At 48.0% G+C, this 14427-nt stretch overlaps 1 protein-coding gene across 6 annotated transcripts in view; it reads right to left on the reverse strand.

Moving 5' to 3' along the window:
• ARIH2 (ariadne RBR E3 ubiquitin protein ligase 2) overlaps positions 1 to 14427 on the reverse strand; it is a 55202-nt gene that overhangs the window by 35547 nt on the left and 5228 nt on the right. Inside the window, exon 2 of one of the 6 annotated variants that reach the window (XM_045579606.1) lies at positions 3570 to 3615. The exons of the other annotated variants lie outside the window; for them this stretch is intronic. Within the exon in view, the coding sequence (XP_045435562.1) occupies positions 3570 to 3608 (39 nt within the window). The 5' untranslated portion in view covers positions 3609 to 3615. The remainder of the gene's footprint in view (positions 1 to 3569; positions 3616 to 14427) is intronic. 6 annotated transcript variants of the gene reach the window in all.

The following is a 14427-nucleotide window of genomic DNA, read 5'->3' on the forward strand; positions in this document are numbered from 1 at the left end:
TGGAAATGAATGACCGTAAGCCCATGGGCGATCCACTCAGAGTATCGCAGAGCTCAATGTGGTTGCAATCAGGTCACGGGAAGAAGGGATGACCTAGCCCTTCATAGAGCTGGAAGCGGAGTGATGTGAATCTGTTCTTTCAGAGCCACCAGCCAAAAAGAATCACCGGGTAAACAAGCTCGCAGGCGCACAGGTGCCCACACTTCCTCCGCCGCCCAACCCGGCCTGCTGCGCTCAGAGCCTGTGGACCTGGCTTCGTGGTGTGCTCCTGAGCAGGCTACAGCCACCCTGCATTTGCTTAAAGTGATGGCCTCAGAATTCCCCAGGTTCCTGTGACATCCAGAGGACGTTACAATGAGCTATTCTCACGCCCCCCCCCCCCCCCATGAGGTGTGAGTCAAGGAGCGCCATTAACTACTGCAGGAACGGATTGCTAGAACGTGGTACACCTATACAACAGAAAAGCATCTTCAACAGTAAAAAGGAAAGCACTGCTGACCTGAGACAACATGGATGGACCTCAAGAACATCATACTAAGTGGAAGAAGCCAGATACAGACTACATACTGTGTAATTCCATTTACACGAAACTTCTAGAAAAGGCAAAATACGTACAGACACAGACAAACGGGCAGGAGTCCCCTGGGGTTGGAGCAGGGCTGACTGCCAACAACAGAAGGGAACTTGGGGGAGATGAATGTCTATAACTCAAACTGGTGGTGGCTGCACAGCTGCATAAATTTACTAAAACTCACCTCACACGTGTCCTTTAATAAAATGTAAACAATACTGCAATAGTTATATAAAAGTAAGTGATTGACGGATAAAGCAAATGTAGCAAAAGCTTAGCAATTGTTCCCTAGCTGGTGTGGCTCAGTAGATAGAGAGTTGGCCTGAGGACTGAAGATCCCAGGTTCAATTCCTGGTCAGGGCACATGTCCAGGTTACAGGCTTGATCACCCATAGGGGCACAGGAGGTAGCCAATCAATGATTCTTTCTCATCATTGGTGTTTCTATCTCTCTCTCTCCCTCTCCCTTCTCTGAAATCAATAAAAATATATTAAAAGCTTAGCAATTATAAAATCTAGATGACAGGAATATGGATGCCCTCTGTACAACTGATTTATTTATTGACTGATTTTAGAGAGGGAGAGAGGGACATAGAAACATCAATGATGAGAGAGAATCACTGACCGGCTGCCTCCTGCACACCTCTCACTGGGGATTGAGCCAGCAACACCTGGCAGGTGCCCTGACCAGGAATTGAACCGTGACCTCCCTGTTCACAGGTCGACGCTCAACCACTGTGCCACACTAGCTAGCCTTACAATTCTTTAAAGTTCTTTATATGTTTTAAATTTTTCATAATAGAAGTCAGAGGGAGAAAGTTTGCTAAACTGAATTCAATGGAAATCATTTGCATAAACAAATACATATAAACAAAGGGTTGACCCTTATACTACTGCATTCAATAGTTTGCTTATTCCTCAAAATGACAAACTCCCATTCAGTTTTAACATAGTTCTGACCAAAGGTTAACTGATTATCCGACATGACTTTTAGAAGAAGATCCGTAATGCTGATGGTTTCATAGCTCGTTCTCTCCCCTCCCTCCCTCCCTCCCTCCCTCCCTCCCTCTCTCTCTCTCCCCCCCCTCTCGCTCCCCCCTCCCAGACCAGCGTCCCCTGGGTGCTCTGCTCTCAGCCTGTCAGCTCCTTAGATGCAAGTGCATTCCCAAGGAGCTTCGGTCAGTGTAAATGTAAGCCCCAAAGACAAAAATCCCTCTCTTGCTCGCTTTCCCGGAGCGCTGAAAAGGGTGGAAAGGCAGGAGGTGGAAAGGTATGGAGTTCACAAAGACGGAGGGGTGCCCGAGTCTCGGTGGTCAGAGATGGGGTCAGAAGAGGCCCACCGCAGTGCGTCTTTCAGCCCCCCTCCCCCAGACCCTGACCCACAACGGGCCAGAGGCCCGGGGAGGCCTGAAAGGCTATGGGCATTACCTCTGTCATCACCCTGGTCACTGCTCTGCGTTTCCTGTCCAACCTGCTTTTCCTTTGTGCTCCTCTGGGGAGGGACGCTAGTTTTTCGGTTTGTTTTGTTTTTTTTTCAATCTGGTTTTGTTTTGCCATTGCATTTATAACCTCAACACTCTCAGACATTCATTCCCAGGTCTTTATTCCAGAGAGCAGCACGTGGTTACATGCATGCCAAAAAGGACTTTGCTGCTGGTCAGTAGCATTTCCCAAAGGTTGCAGATAACATCTGATACCATCCTCTATGTTCTGTGTTTAGGACAGACACTTAAAAGGCACAGCCCTGACACAGCCCCTCGGACACGTTCAGTAGTTACTACCTGTGCACAGATAGATACCTAAGGAGCAGGCTCTCCTGCTTGTTTGTTTAAAATATAAAACGCAAGAGCCCTGGCCAGGTAGCTCAGTTGGTTAGAGCGCTGTCACAATACGCCAAGGTTGCAGGTTCAACCTCTGGTCTGAGCACATTCAATTAGTCAATGAATGCACAAATAAGCAGAACAACAAATCAATGTTTCTTTCTCTACCTCTCCTCTTTCTATCTAAAATCAGTAAGTAAATGATAATAATAATAATAAGAAGAAGAATGTAGTAAATGTGCCACACAGTTCTATTCTAATCAGGGAGCAATGATGCTCAGTGTTAATGAATCATTTGCTATCGTGACCAGCAAGCAGTTGCCGACGTGGCTAGCAGAGCACAAGTTCCAGCAGCTCACTAGCTGTGCTGGAGGCACTTTCTGTCACGGTCTCAGTGCTTCAGTGACCAGAGAACTGAAACAGGCAGGTCACCTAACTGCTGGCTTGGAATGGAGACACCTTGGTAAGATCCTCTTCTGAATGCTGTGGCCGGAGCCACTCATTAGCAGGAAAAGCGGATGGACTTTAAGAGCTTGGATAGGCAACTCCAGAAGCAGTCAGGAGATCAGCTCTACTTCCTGTTTCTACTTCCCAGTGTGTGTTTTCCATTAGGTCCCTAAGCAGGAAGCACTGTGGCAAAATAACCAAATCACAAGCCCCAAGTCCTCCTGAAGCATGGTAGTCAAGGAGCCACAAATTCCTTCTCGTTTCCACCGATCCCCACCCCCCAATAAAGACAGGTCTCCACCAGAACTTCATGAGCATCATTGGCACACACACTCCCTGACCCCCTCGCCACAAAGAACTTCAGGATCAGAGGAAACAGAGAGCACACGTGCTTTCTGGGCCGCCTCTGCACAGCCCGTCTCCCTCTGAAGAACAACATTTTAAGAACTTCAGGACATTTAACCGTTGCTGCCGGACACCCCGGAGCACGTGGGTGGTGTTTATTACTCAACATAAAGCACAGAAAGGCTACACTGTGTAAGGACAGGCACCTGCGAACAGCCTCTGCTCTGCCATCCCCACGGACCCCGGGAGGAGTCTGCTTCTTCCGCTCTCAGCCTCTAGCTGGTTCCCGTCCGCCTCAGGAACATGCTAACACAGCTCGCAAATACACTTCTCCCCCAGAAAGAAGACACAGCAGCCCACCAACACTGTCACCCTTCCCACACTTACCAGTGCCATAGGGAGGATGCAGCTGATGGCAGTGAGCATCAACGGCCTGAAAAAATACAGGTGGTAGTTTCAATTTTTATTTCGAATCTTACTTGCCAACTGCCTGAAAACTTCTAAGGCTACAGGAATATGTCCATGGCTCAGCCTGTGGTAAGCCACTGTGTGGTCCAATGGTTCACACTCGGAGTCACTCACTGCGCACCCGAGACGGAGGAGGCGTGGCTGTGGGAGCTTCCGGGACGGGGAGAAAGGGACGTGACAGGAAAGCCAGCCTAATGAGAGGGAGACGAAAGGAGCCAGGTCTGAGGGGACCAGGGAGGACGCAGGACGGCACTACAGGGATAAGAGAAGAGTCGGGGAAAGCAGAGACAAAGGAGTGACACCACCTGGAACGGGCAAAATCGGAAAAGACGTGGCCGTGGTCCCAGCAGGCTCTGGCCTCAGGCAAGGCTCCCCCCTAATTTACCCGGAGCCTTTCCTCCCCCACCCTCTGCGCCTCCTCGCTCTCAGCCTCTAAAGCTCTCTCTGGCACATGATCGTAACTTCGCTTCCTTCCCCTTTTTCTGTAAGGGTCTCCATGGGGGGAGGCTGACATGTCATCGAGGCACCTACATATTATACGTGCTCTTAAAAATCTATTAATAAACATAACACGGTCTCTGACCATTAAAAAAAATTAAGACCTCATATAACAAAGTTTTTTATGAAAAATATAATAAAGCAAAAAATATGAACGTCACCATTCTTTGACCACAAGAGTACCTTTTGAATTATGAGAAATTCCCAGCAGCCACACAGCGAAGGGTAAAGGGAAATCCCGGACTCATCCCCTCGCTCCGACGTCAGCTCGCGGCCATGCCGCCTGACGGGACCTCCCCAGCCGCCCTCCAGGCTGATGTGCAGAACCCCGTTGGCCCCGCTTTCAGGGGTGCTTCCATGAAAACCCTCGGAAGTAGTGAGTACAAAATGCTGGGAACAGCCCTTAGAATTCTAGGAAGTTTTCAGGGTGGGGGGTGCCATCTAAGCAAGATGACCATCATTTCTGCAAACTAAGGCCATGCCCAGTAACCACAGCCTACATAAAGGCACACAAGGATTGATATGCAATTAACTGCACACAGTAGGACTAAAAGCCAAGTTTCCCACCATGCTCCTACAGCCACAAGCCTATCCTGTCCAAGAATGGTATCAGACAAGGCTCCGTCTCTGCCGGCGGCTGCTGTGAAGGCACAGGAGCAGGAACACCAATGCCACCCAGGCCCCTTCCAGAGGACTGCGGCCAGGCACCTCACTGACAGCCCCAGACGCTTCAGACAGAGCTCGTGGGCACATGAGGCTGTTTCTATAAGCTCTCTCTTTACGGATGTGTCCGCCAGAACGGCAGCTCCTATAGGGTGGAGCGTTAAAACATAGATTTCCATTTATTTCAGAGAGAAAGGGAGGAGAGAGAGATGGAAACACCAATGATGAGAGAGAATCTGATCTGCTGCCATCTCAACACCCCTCCTGGGGACCGAGCACTAACCATGACCTCCGGCTCACAATCTCCTGCCTGGTCAGTTTGGCCGCCCTGCTGGAATGCCATCCCTTACACTAAACAAGGTGGCGAGTTCTGCCCCGGCTGGTTTGGCTCTGCCGCTAGCGTCAGCCTGCGGACTGAAGGCTTCCATGTTCGGTTCTGGTGAGGGACAAAGGCCTGGATTATAGGATTGACCCCAGTGTGTGTGTGTGTGTGTGGACACACACACACACACACACACACACACACACGCAGTCCATGCAGGAGCCAACCAACTAATGATTCATCTCATCATTGATGTTTCTACCTCTCTCCCCCTCTCCCTGCCTCTCTGAAATAAATAAAAATCTATACTAATAAAAGGCTAATATGCTAATTAGACTGGATGACCTTCAGGTCGTCCTTCCTGACAAAAGCCGGGGCTGTGGCCCAGGAGAGGCCCAGGTGAAGAATTTGCATTTTATATCCTTAACTAAGTTCACATTTAAAAAATTTTTATTGACTTTAGAGAGGAAGGGAGAGGGAGAGAGAAAGAGAAACATCAATGAGAGAGAATCATTGATTGGCTTCTCCTTACAAACTCTCTCCTGGGGATTGAGCTTGCAACCCAGGCATGTGCCCTTGACCAGAACCGAACTTGGGACCCTTCAGTCTGCAAGCGGATGCTCTATTCACTGAGCCAAACCAGCTAGGGCGACCTCATGCTCTTTATTTTATTATTTTTAAAATATATTTTATTGACTTTTTATAGAGAGGAAGGGAGAGGGATAGAGCCAGAAACATCAGTGAGAGAAACATCCATCAGCTGCCTCCTGCACACCCCCTTGCAAACCCTGCTCCTTGCAAACCCTCTCCTGGGAACTGAGCCTGCGACCCCGGCATGTGCCCTTGCCCGGAATCGAACCTGGGACCTTTCAGTCCACAGGCCAAAGCTCTTTCCACTGAGCCACACCAGCTAGGGCTACCTCATGCTCTTTAATAATATCTCTCTCTCTCCCTGCCTTCCCCAACTCTCCTGGTAACCACTGATTTACTTTTCTTTCAATAGGCTAGTTGGCATTGTCTACTTTCATATAATTGAAATCAGTGTTTACTCTTTGTCTTTCTGAATCCCTGCATGCGGCATATTCTGTGATCAGTGATGCTTATGCTAGCAGTTCGTTCTTCTACACCGGTGGGAAGTGTTGTTCTACAGGCATACCACTACTTGTCCATTCGTGTCTGTGGATATTTGAGTTGTTTCCAGTTTGGGGCTCTTACATTAATAACTGCTACAGACATGTGAATTCCAGGACATAAAAACAAATGGAGGGAGGCCAAAGGCGTGTGAGGGCAGCCAATCATTTGAATCAGAAGCCAATGTTAATAAGAAGCAAAAAAGATCTGACTGCTCCACTACAGTGTCATAAAACTCACAGCTTCTAAAACACTCCCATCATATTTACGACTGCGTATGCTCCCAGCCATCTTTAGTGCTGCTCCTCCTCAACGCGGACTGAGGGCCCACTTTTACCTTCACCAATGACACACTGCCACCGGACCCACGACTGTGGGCACAAGCCAGTGCCTCTAAGGCTGGTCACATCCTTTCCGCCCTCCTCACTGTGGCACTGAATCCCTGCGCACATTTCCTGTCGTCCCCGTGAACACGATGGGAAACCCCTGGCCTCGCCTCAGAAGAGTCTGTCATTCCATCCGCACCACGTGTCAGAACTGCCAAGCGAACCTGCCTTGCCCCAGCTGGGCGCACGTCCAGCAGGTACAGTGTGCTAGCTCTCTTCCTGAAGCCCCGTGACAGCATGCCGTCCGTTTACCAGCCGGAGGGAGTGTGCAGAAAGAGAGTTCTGGGCTAATTCTCAACTTCTGCATTTACTGACTGGGTTTACACAAGCAAATCAACAATAAACAACACTTAGTGAGAACAAAATATAACCAGACATTCCTGCTAGGTGCTATATGCCAAGAGGAAAATGAAGACCTTAGTCTCAAAGACTTCAAGCCCTAGTTTACAAACAACTCCTCTGCCATTAGTTCAAGTACACACCAAAGACATGCACACAGTGGTACAGAGACAAGAGTGTCGACTCTGCCTGGGGATCAGGGAGGGCTTCGTGGTAGAAGCAGTCAAGGGTCAATCTTCAGTTTCCAGCTTGTTGAATGGTGGTATTGCCAATTAAGACAGAGAATCCGGAAGTGGAGCTTAATAGCATTGGAGCTATTTCTTGTAAAAGATGCAAAGCTAAACACCGACTCTGGAAAATGATTGTGAGAGCACTGAGGAGACCGGTAAAAGCCTACAAAAGGGACAAATGAAAGTAGGGAAAGTAAGTACTGGCCAGAAAAGAGACAGCATGCAAGTCAAAGAGAACATTTTCCCAGATACAGGGACCACTCTTTGTTTGGTATTATAAGAACAGCTTTGTTCTCCTGTTAAAATATTCAAACAAACCTCTCACTCATCCTGCCTGTATTTTTCTCTTTATGGTTGGTAACTTGTGATTCTCACAGTAAAAACATTTCGTGTTTATAAAGGTTTGTGACAGTGCAAAGACAATGGAACACAACATAAGCTACAAACTCTGACAATTCATATCAATCTCAGTATTCAAGACACAGAGCAGACACATTTCAGAAGGAGCAACGTAAGAAACTTCTTGCTGCCGAAACAGGTTTGGCTCAGTGGTAGAGCGTCGGTCTGCGTACTGAAAGGTCCCGGGTTCGATTCCGGTCAAGGGCATGTACCTTGGTTGTGGGCACATCTCCGGTAGGGGGTGTGCAAGAGGCAGCTGGTCGGTGTTTCTCTCTCATCGACGTTTCTAGCTCTCTATCTCTCTCCCTTCTTCTCTGTAAAATATCAATAAAATATATTTAAAAAAAAAAAAGAAAGAAACTTCTTGCTGCCTCACTCTGTTCCCTTCTCACATCTTTCCTCTTTTGGGCAGAAAAATCCAAAATCCTTTAAATTTTTCCTAAAGCAACAGGGGCAAAGACAAACACACACACACACACTGTCGTCAACCAGAAATGTAGGAATAACAGCCGGGCTATCTGTCCCTGTATCAAGGAGATACAGGGACAGACAGCCCGGCTGTTATTTCAATAACAGGTTATTTCAAAATGCCTCTGCCTCATGTTTACTTCTGCCTCATGTTTAGGTTAATGGAATTATGAATGATATTCTTTCTTTATGTTTAGGTTAATGGAATTATGAATGATATTCTTTCTTTAATATTGCAGTAACATGAAGGACCTGGTCCCAACTCAAAATGCCTCTGCCTCATGTTTACTTCTCTTACTGGTGGGCCAAGGAGAAGGGCCCGAGGCTCCGGAGGAAGGCAAAGGAGCCCACAGCACACAGCCCCACGGCTCCTTGCACCTCAGAGGCGGCAGCAGCATGCTGTCCAGACCTCCCTCCTCCACTCAAAGCACAACCCTGAGAAGGAACCAGAGCGAACATGTGACAACACCATTCCTGCTGTTCTGCTCTTGCCCTGCCTCCACCAGAACCAGTTACCTGAACACCCACGTGCTAGGTACTTGACATGCGTGATCTCATTCAACACTGCGCAGAGGGCATTATCATCGTTATTCTACAGAGGAGAAACGAAAGTGTGCCGAGGTTGAGGACTTGGCCAAGGCCTGTCACACTGAGGCAGAAAGGGACCAGCCAAGGCTCCGGCCAAGTCCCACAGACAAAGGCCACAGCCCATGAACACGCTCACCATACCGCCACCCCACGCTGTGACACAGAAACAGAACCTGCGTGCCCACAGGGAAACAGAAAAGGATGGTTCAGGAGTAAGAGGGAGTACAATATGGCCACTTAAAGCAAGCCATGACAATGGAGTAAACATTGGGAAATATTGAAATGCACATGAAATACATGCACGTAATGGTTACTAGAATGCGACGTGGACAAGTACAGGGATTTTCATCTGTTTTGTTCACAGCTATTTTTCCAGTGCTTGGCACAGAGTTGGTACCAATAACATTGGTTGAATCAATGAACTTAGCACAGTAATATTACCTATGAATATGGGCAATACCTGAAGGATAATAAACAAGGAAAAAACTTATTTTAGGTTAATGGAATTATGAATGATATTCTTTCTTTAATATTGCAGTAACATCAATGAAAACATTTAAATATAAATAAATCCAGGACCAGAACAGTGTGGATTAGAATCATCCCTTGATGACACAGGCTGGCATGGTCCCTGAGGTGTGTGAACGCACAGCAGAGAGGAGAGCGGGCCTGACGCTTATGTGGAGCTTCTGTCCAGAGGGCGGGGAGCATGCTGTGTGTGTGCCAAGTACACAGTGAGCACACACAGTCGATGATGACAATAACCTCTGTAAGCTGGCATGACAGAGACAACTCCAGCACTAGGTGTACTCAGGCAATTCTCAATGTCACTCTGGACATTTCCCACCTCCCTTCTAAAAATAAACTTACATATCAGACCACACACCGCCTCCCAGACTACAGCATCATGAGTACAAACACACTCACTAACAACCCACAATTTGGAACACCGGGATTTCATTTAGATTCTAAGATACAGGCATGCGGAGAAAGCTGACATCAAGCCATAAAAATAGAAATCAGATGGCTGCTCACCGCATAAACAGTGTTACTATGCCCAGCTTAAAGACATTTCCCATAAGTAATAACAAAAAACACCATTGCTTAGTTAATTAATCACTATGTATCAAAATTCTGCTAAATCAAGACATTAAAAAGTTGATTTAATAAATAAATTGAAGTCACTGTCAGATAGTATATAAAAAACATGATGCCACTTAAAGAGAAAGGCTAAAAAGATGGTACTTGGTGTTAAAAACATCAATAGCTTGCCCTGGCTAGGTAGCTCAGTTTGTTATAACATCATCCTGATATGCCAAGGTGGGTTTTATTCCCAGTCAGGACATATACAAGAATCAACCAATGAATGTTTAAATAAGAGAAACAACAAAGTGATGTTTCTCTCTCCTTTCCTCTCTCTAAAAATCTATTACAAAACAAACAGCCCGGCCAGTGTGGCTCAATGGTTGAACACTAACTTATGAACCAGAGGGTCACGGCTCAGTTCCTGGTCAGGACACACACCTGGGTTAAAAGCTTGATTCCCAGTAGGGGCCCTGCAGAAGGCAGCCAATCAACGATTCTCTCACTACTGTTGTTTCCCTCTCCCTCTCTCTCCTTTCCTCTCTATATCAACAAAAATATATTTTAAAAATAAAATAAATTAAAAATAAATAAGAACATCAATTGCTTGTCACAAGTGACAAATGCATAGAAACCAGGATTTAAAACTGGAACTACAAAGACTGCAGGTAAGAGTGAGAAGCCCTGACACTCAGTATGATTCATCCACAAAGGGGAGTAACGATGCACAAAGAATCTTAGGACATTTCCCAGCCATATTTTGCTGAATAACAAGCACCAGATTCTAAAACAAATTCAGGTAAGAGGGGGGCAGAATAGTGTTCTAGAGAACATTTTTCCTGCTCTATTGCAGTTAACACAGCAATGCAAAGAGCAGGAACTGTAGTAAAAATACGTGAAATCACCAGCTTCTTTCTCACGTCCTCTCCGGGGATAGTAGACTTGAGAAGAGCAGGCAGTTCGGTGCTAGGAGTTTAAAAAACATCTGTCCCTTCCTTCCAGCGGTAAAGACAGCGACTGCACAACCTCCTTCCAGTTTATTCCAGTGCGGCTTCAGTGCAGCTTCGTCTCCCACCCAGCCGGAGTCACGTTCCCACCCCCTGCTTTCAACCCGCTGGGTCTGCATGTTACCAGCCGCCCTCCGATCACACCTCCCCAGTTCCTGTCCGCACAAAGCTCAGAGCTCACTGCTCCTGAGCCCGAGCCCACAGTCTCTCTTCTCCCTTCGTAAGCAATGGGGCAGGCCCCGCACAGCACCCCCTCTTCTGCCCACACCCGACGTGCTGGGAGGAGGAGCGCCCCTGCAGCAGCACGCTGGACCCCAGGAGAGCCGCCGGGGCGCCAGAGGCTGAGCTCCAGGCAGCCCGAGAGCAAGGCAGCAGGAGGCTCACGGGCAGGCTGACAGCTTCAATGGAGGACAGATCCTTCTCGGCTAACTACTCAGTTAGGGTTCTTCTCCTTCAGAGACATCAAATCCCAAAGGAGTAAAAGGCTTAACTGTATGTTGGACGATGGCTCACGCACAGGCAACTGCCACACACAAAAGGAGTCACACAGACCTGGACAGCAGTGACAAACTGGAGCCACGCCTCAGAGTCAGAGAGCTTTGTTCAGAGGCAGTCTTCCCAAACTGTAATGTTAAACACACATGACACTCCCTACTGGCCCCAACTGCACATGAACATGTGGAAGAAGGAAGACGCAGTGTGTCACGGACTGTACACACGGTGCCAGGACCAAGGGGGATCAGTCACGATCAGGGTGACTGATCTCCACAGGAAGGCAGGCAGGCGGCAGCGGAGCTGTGAACGCCATTCTGTCACCTCAGCACTTAGAGCATTCCCTGTCTCAAAAAATATTCATCATAAAAGTAAAAAGGCTCGTTTTTAGCCAGCCTGAGAGGACGATGACATGTGACTCCTTCCTTCCCTTTTTCACCGTGTAACCATGTCAGGGCTGCAACCTGCGGGCAGAGGCTGGGCAATGGCTCCAGGCCACGCCCTGCTCTGCGCTGGGGCATGAGACGGGACGGCCTGCCACCCAGCCCAGCCCACGCACCTCCTTTATTAGTGAACACGTGGTGTCTGCCTGGCCTGGGCCAGGCTCCCAAACCACTCGGGCGTCCTGCACGTGCAGCCAGGCCACCGGAAGAGCCAGGCCCCGGGGCCCGGCCCGGCCCAGAGAAAGCGGTCTGAACGTGCGCCTCGGGGAGGTCTAGGATGGGGAAACCTGTGCTGCTGCATCATCTACCTTCCATGGATTACTCTCCTTTTGGCCCCATTTTCCCTTTAAAAAAAAAAACACAAAAAAACCCACACTATATATATATATATATATATATATATATATACACACACACACACACACACACACACACACACAGTATATATATGTATGTGAGTGTGTGTGTGTGTGTGTGTGTAGCTATATATTAATTGATTTCAGAGAGGAAGGAAGAGAGAGATATAGAAACATCAATGATGAGAGAGGATCTTTTATTTTAATTTTTAAAAATATTTTTAATTGATTTCAAAGAGGGAAAGGGAGAGTTAGAAACATCAATGACAAGAGGGAATCATTGCTAAAATCGGTTTGGCTCAGTGGATAGAGCGTCGGCCTGCGGACTGAAAGGTCCTGGGTTCGATTCCAATCAAGGGCATGTACGTTGGTTGTGGGCACATCCCCAGTAGGGGGTGTGCAGGAGGCAGCTGATTGATGTTTCTCTCTCATCAATGTTTCTAGTCTCTATCCCTTTCTCTTCCTCTCTGTAAAAAAAAAAAATCAATAAAATATATTTTTTAAAAAATAAAAATAAAATTAAAAAAAAGAGGTAATCATTTACTGGCTGCCTCCTGCACACTCCCTACTGGGGACCCAGGCGCAACCTGGGCCTGTGCCCTTGACCAGAATGGAACCTGGCACCTTTCAGTCCACAGGCTTATGGCCTATCCACTGAGCCAAACCAGCTAGGGCCTGCCCCATTTTCTCCTGAACTCTTTCCTTGTGTCTTAACTTTCCTTCTCTCTTTTTACCCTTTCATCTCCATTCTAAGTTCTTTTTCCTTCTTTTCATGACCTTGAGGGCTAGAATATGCCTTTTCATGACCTTAGACAAGGATGCACAGCAGGATCTAGGGAACCTAACTCACCAATAGCATCAGTTACTGTCCTCAACAGCTGACAAAACACAAACTATCCAAGAAATTACTTACTACCTACTCTGGGTGCAATACTGACAGGAAGGAGGGGGGGAAATGTGCAAAGCGGTCCCTGCCCTCCAGGAAGCAACAATCTAGTTGGAGAGACCACGAAAACATCTGTGTGAAGGCAAACACAAGCCGTCAGGAGACTGCAGAGTGCGACCTCATACAAGGCTGTACCATCTGGGCACAGACCAGTGGAGTGCCCACCACCGTTTCTAGGCTCCTTAGCCAGGCTTGCCCAGAGCAAGCACACGCTGGCCTCTGAAGGAGCCCCGAGGGCACCACAGGGCAGGAGAGCTCTCCAGGGAGAAAGGCTTTTCAGCGGGCTGGCCCGGCCAGCCTCACAAGGGAGAATGTAAAACGATGAATTTCACGTTACATGTATTTTAACACACACACACTCACTCACTCACTCACTCTCTCTCTGTCTTTCTCTCTCTCACAGAAAGGGAGGTGCCTGGCCCCTCTGCTGTCTCCAGTAGGGCTTGCAATCAGAATTCCTATGCCTAGCTGGAAAGACTCTGATGAACTCAATGAGGTGACACTGGACCACTCCGTCACACACCTGACAATTCCCTTTCTCATTTCAAATACCAACGCTGTGTATGACCTGACAATAAGATTAAAGCATAAGAAGCTAGCTGACCAGCAGGGAGAAGTGTGCAGGTGAGGAAGAAAGAAACCAGCCCTCCTTTCTCCCAGGGCAATGCCCGCCAGAAGCAGAGTGCCAGCAGCTGTGGGAGAGCTACGGCGCAGAAACCCCAAAGCCAGGGCTTCCAAAGGTCTCCGCTCTCCCGAGGCTTCTGCTGAGCACAGAGAAAGGCAGCAATCGCTTCAGGGATGAGTCACACAAAAAGCCTAGCAGTCAGCTTCTAGCTAGTGGCTCATAAACCCCTGAGGATCTAAATCCAAGGTTATTAGGCTTTGCTGACCACCTCGGGGGGGGAAATCCCTAACCTGGAAAACTATTACAGAAATCACACACAGCACACCTCAGTGGATTCCGTTTACCAATATTAACAAGAAGATTATTGGGCTGAAACCAAGACAATGTCCCTTTGACTTCAACCTCGAGCAGACAACGAAGTCCAGAGAATAGCTCCCAAAAGAAAGCCAGTGAAACAGTGAAAGGAGAAAAATGCCCCCATTTTCACATAATGGGCAACACATTGAGGGAAAGAAACAAGCTGGGAGACTGTCTAAAGGACCGTAAAAGTAGTGCACGGTGTTCTATGTGAGCATCCTACATACGTGTGTAACATTACATACAACAACATGAGACAGTGAGGACAAGAACCGGCTGGGGGGCAAGATGCTGAAAAGAATGCCCCTCGCCGGGATGCTCAGTGGTTGGAGCATCACCTCAGGCACCAGGAGGCTGCGTGTTCATCCCAGTCAGGCATATACCTAGGTTTGGGGCTCCATCCCCAGGCGGGCACATACAGGCACATATGGGAGGTAACTGATC

Source organism: Pipistrellus kuhlii, unplaced genomic scaffold (assembly GCF_014108245.1).
Source record: "Pipistrellus kuhlii isolate mPipKuh1 unplaced genomic scaffold, mPipKuh1.p scaffold_m20_p_11, whole genome shotgun sequence".
NCBI lineage: Eukaryota > Metazoa > Chordata > Mammalia > Chiroptera > Vespertilionidae > Pipistrellus > Pipistrellus kuhlii.